The sequence below is a fragment of the Chanos chanos genome, chromosome 3 (genome assembly GCF_902362185.1).
Source record: "Chanos chanos chromosome 3, fChaCha1.1, whole genome shotgun sequence".
Lineage (NCBI taxonomy): Eukaryota > Metazoa > Chordata > Actinopteri > Gonorynchiformes > Chanidae > Chanos > Chanos chanos.
Window position 1 is genome coordinate 37,477,973 of NC_044497.1, and position 2,028 is coordinate 37,480,000.

Sequence of the window (2,028 nt, forward strand, 5' to 3'; positions counted from 1 at the left end):
AATACTCATTGCACAGTGCCATTAAAGCTGTAAAACTCTGGCAGAGAATCTGATACCTCACCAGCTGAAACTCAGATTCACATTCTGAGTCCTAAAAATCTGTCACCTTGCATGGCAGCCTAGTGAGCAACCCCAGTGTGTGTGTGTGTGTGTGTGTGTGTGTGCACGCGCGCGTGTGTTTGTGCATGTGTGTGTGTGTGTGCGTGCGTGAGTGTGTGTGTGCGTGTGTGCGTGCGTGCGTGTGTGCGTGCGTGCGGGTGTGTGTGTGTGTGTGTGTGTGTGTGTGTGCCCCTGGTGACCATCCTTATCTATGGTCCTTTACTGCTGTCTCCTCTACACGGGTGCATAATCAGATGGTATGGTTGTCATTATTTGTGAAAATTATTATTTATTTAAAGGACATTTGCAGTCATGCTTTACACAGACACCATCTGAAATTGTAATTAATGTCTGTGTTGACCCTTTGACTGGTTAAAATAATCTCTATTAACCAATTATCAGTTAGGATCAAGTGACTGGCAGCTGCTTTTTATCTCTGATGTTGACAGACATGTGACTGGCTATGGTGTGACTTCCTCTTGAGGGAGCATGTTCAAATCTCTTGGCAGTTTAAAGGAGACTGAGTTTTAAGATCGTCGAGCTGGTAACCAGTACAAGTCGAAACTTCTGTTGTGCCCAGTGAAATTCTTTGGGCTCCCATGTAAAGTATCATTGTCTCTCCTATGTCACAACAACCTCTCTTTTCGTTATGTCCCTCTAGTGTGATATCACTGTCCTCTTTTTTTGCTCTCCACTCCTTTGTACCCAGCTCAAACCAGATTCTCTGTTTGTTTTGTCCTTCGGTAGTCCTCGCGGTAGAGCCCAGGTGGAGCCGCCATCATTGCCTCCAACAAGTGGTGCAGTGGCAGCAGCAGCCCAGGTCAGGGCCGGGGGGACGATGGGCCGGACGGGCTGGACAAGGCCATGGATGGGGACGCGGAGGGGGTATGGAGCCCAGACATCGAACAGAGCTTCCAGGAGGCTCTGGCTATCTACCCACCCTGTGGCCGCAGGAAGATCATCCTCTCAGATGAGGGAAAGATGTATGGTGAGTCAAGGAGACTGGATCATCGACCACTAAACCATTGGGGATTACCCTCATCATTACAATTCAGGAATGTGTCTGACAAAACACATGGCTTTGAGCTCTTCAACTTATGTTGTAGAAAGTTTGTAGAGCATCTGTTTTTTAATGGGCCCCAAGTTGATCCAGATTTGTAGAACTGATGTTTCTTAGGGGGTTGGAACCACTCTGATAAGGTGTCCTACCCCCAGAGGAGGGCCGTGCTGTATTCTGTTGAAGTATGACTCAGTGGATGAGAGTGAAGGTCCAGTCCACATCCTCAGAGTATTCACTGACAGTAAATACAGCTCCCAGGAGAGTCAGTGTAGTGAGTGTAGTGAAAGAGCACTGACTCACCCTCCTTACAGACTGGTCTTACTGTGTGTGTGTGTGTGTGTGTGTGAGTGAGTGTGTGTGTATGTATGAGTGTGTGTGTGTATGAGTGTGCGTGTGTGTGTGTGTGTGTGTGTGTGTGTGTGTGACTCAATTTTGACTCAACTTTTCCCACCACTTGTATTCTACAGTCAGTTCTAACCAAACCAGAGAAACTGCAGTTGCTTCTATGAAAGATAGATTTGTTGCTCTGTTTGAATTTCATGATGCTGGTTTGCTTAACTAGGTGCATAACTTTTCATAATTCTCAAATGTCAAGTAAACCTCCTCTCAGCCACATAAGCTAAGTGAAGTGTTATTCATGCATTCCCCACCTTTATCTGTGGGGCTGGTGGTTGTGGCAGTACAGTGGTCTGTAAACATTTCACCGTTAAGTTTGCTCTGTTCCCGCCATCTGGAATCAACATCAGACTGCTAACCCCACTGCACCATTCCTCCTTCACAAACACTGTCTCAGTGTGAGACATAGCTCTTTCCAGGATTTCTGCAACGCTGGATTTTCCAGAATTATCCTCTCAGATTCTGATTAATGT

At 46.4% G+C, this 2,028-nt stretch overlaps 1 protein-coding gene across 2 annotated transcripts in view; it reads left to right on the forward strand.

The window, feature by feature from the left end:
• The first annotated feature begins 885 nt into the window (after window positions 1-885).
• Window positions 886-2,028, forward strand: part of tead3a (TEA domain family member 3 a) — a 10,599-nt gene continuing 9,456 nt past the window's right edge. The window contains exon 1 of one of the 2 annotated variants that reach the window (XM_030769053.1): window positions 886-1,087. In XM_030769053.1, coding sequence (XP_030624913.1) covers window positions 964-1,087 — 124 coding nt within the window. In that variant the 5' untranslated portion in view covers window positions 886-963. The remainder of the gene's footprint in view (window positions 1,088-2,028) is intronic. The other variant, XM_030769054.1, reaches the window with a different exon arrangement.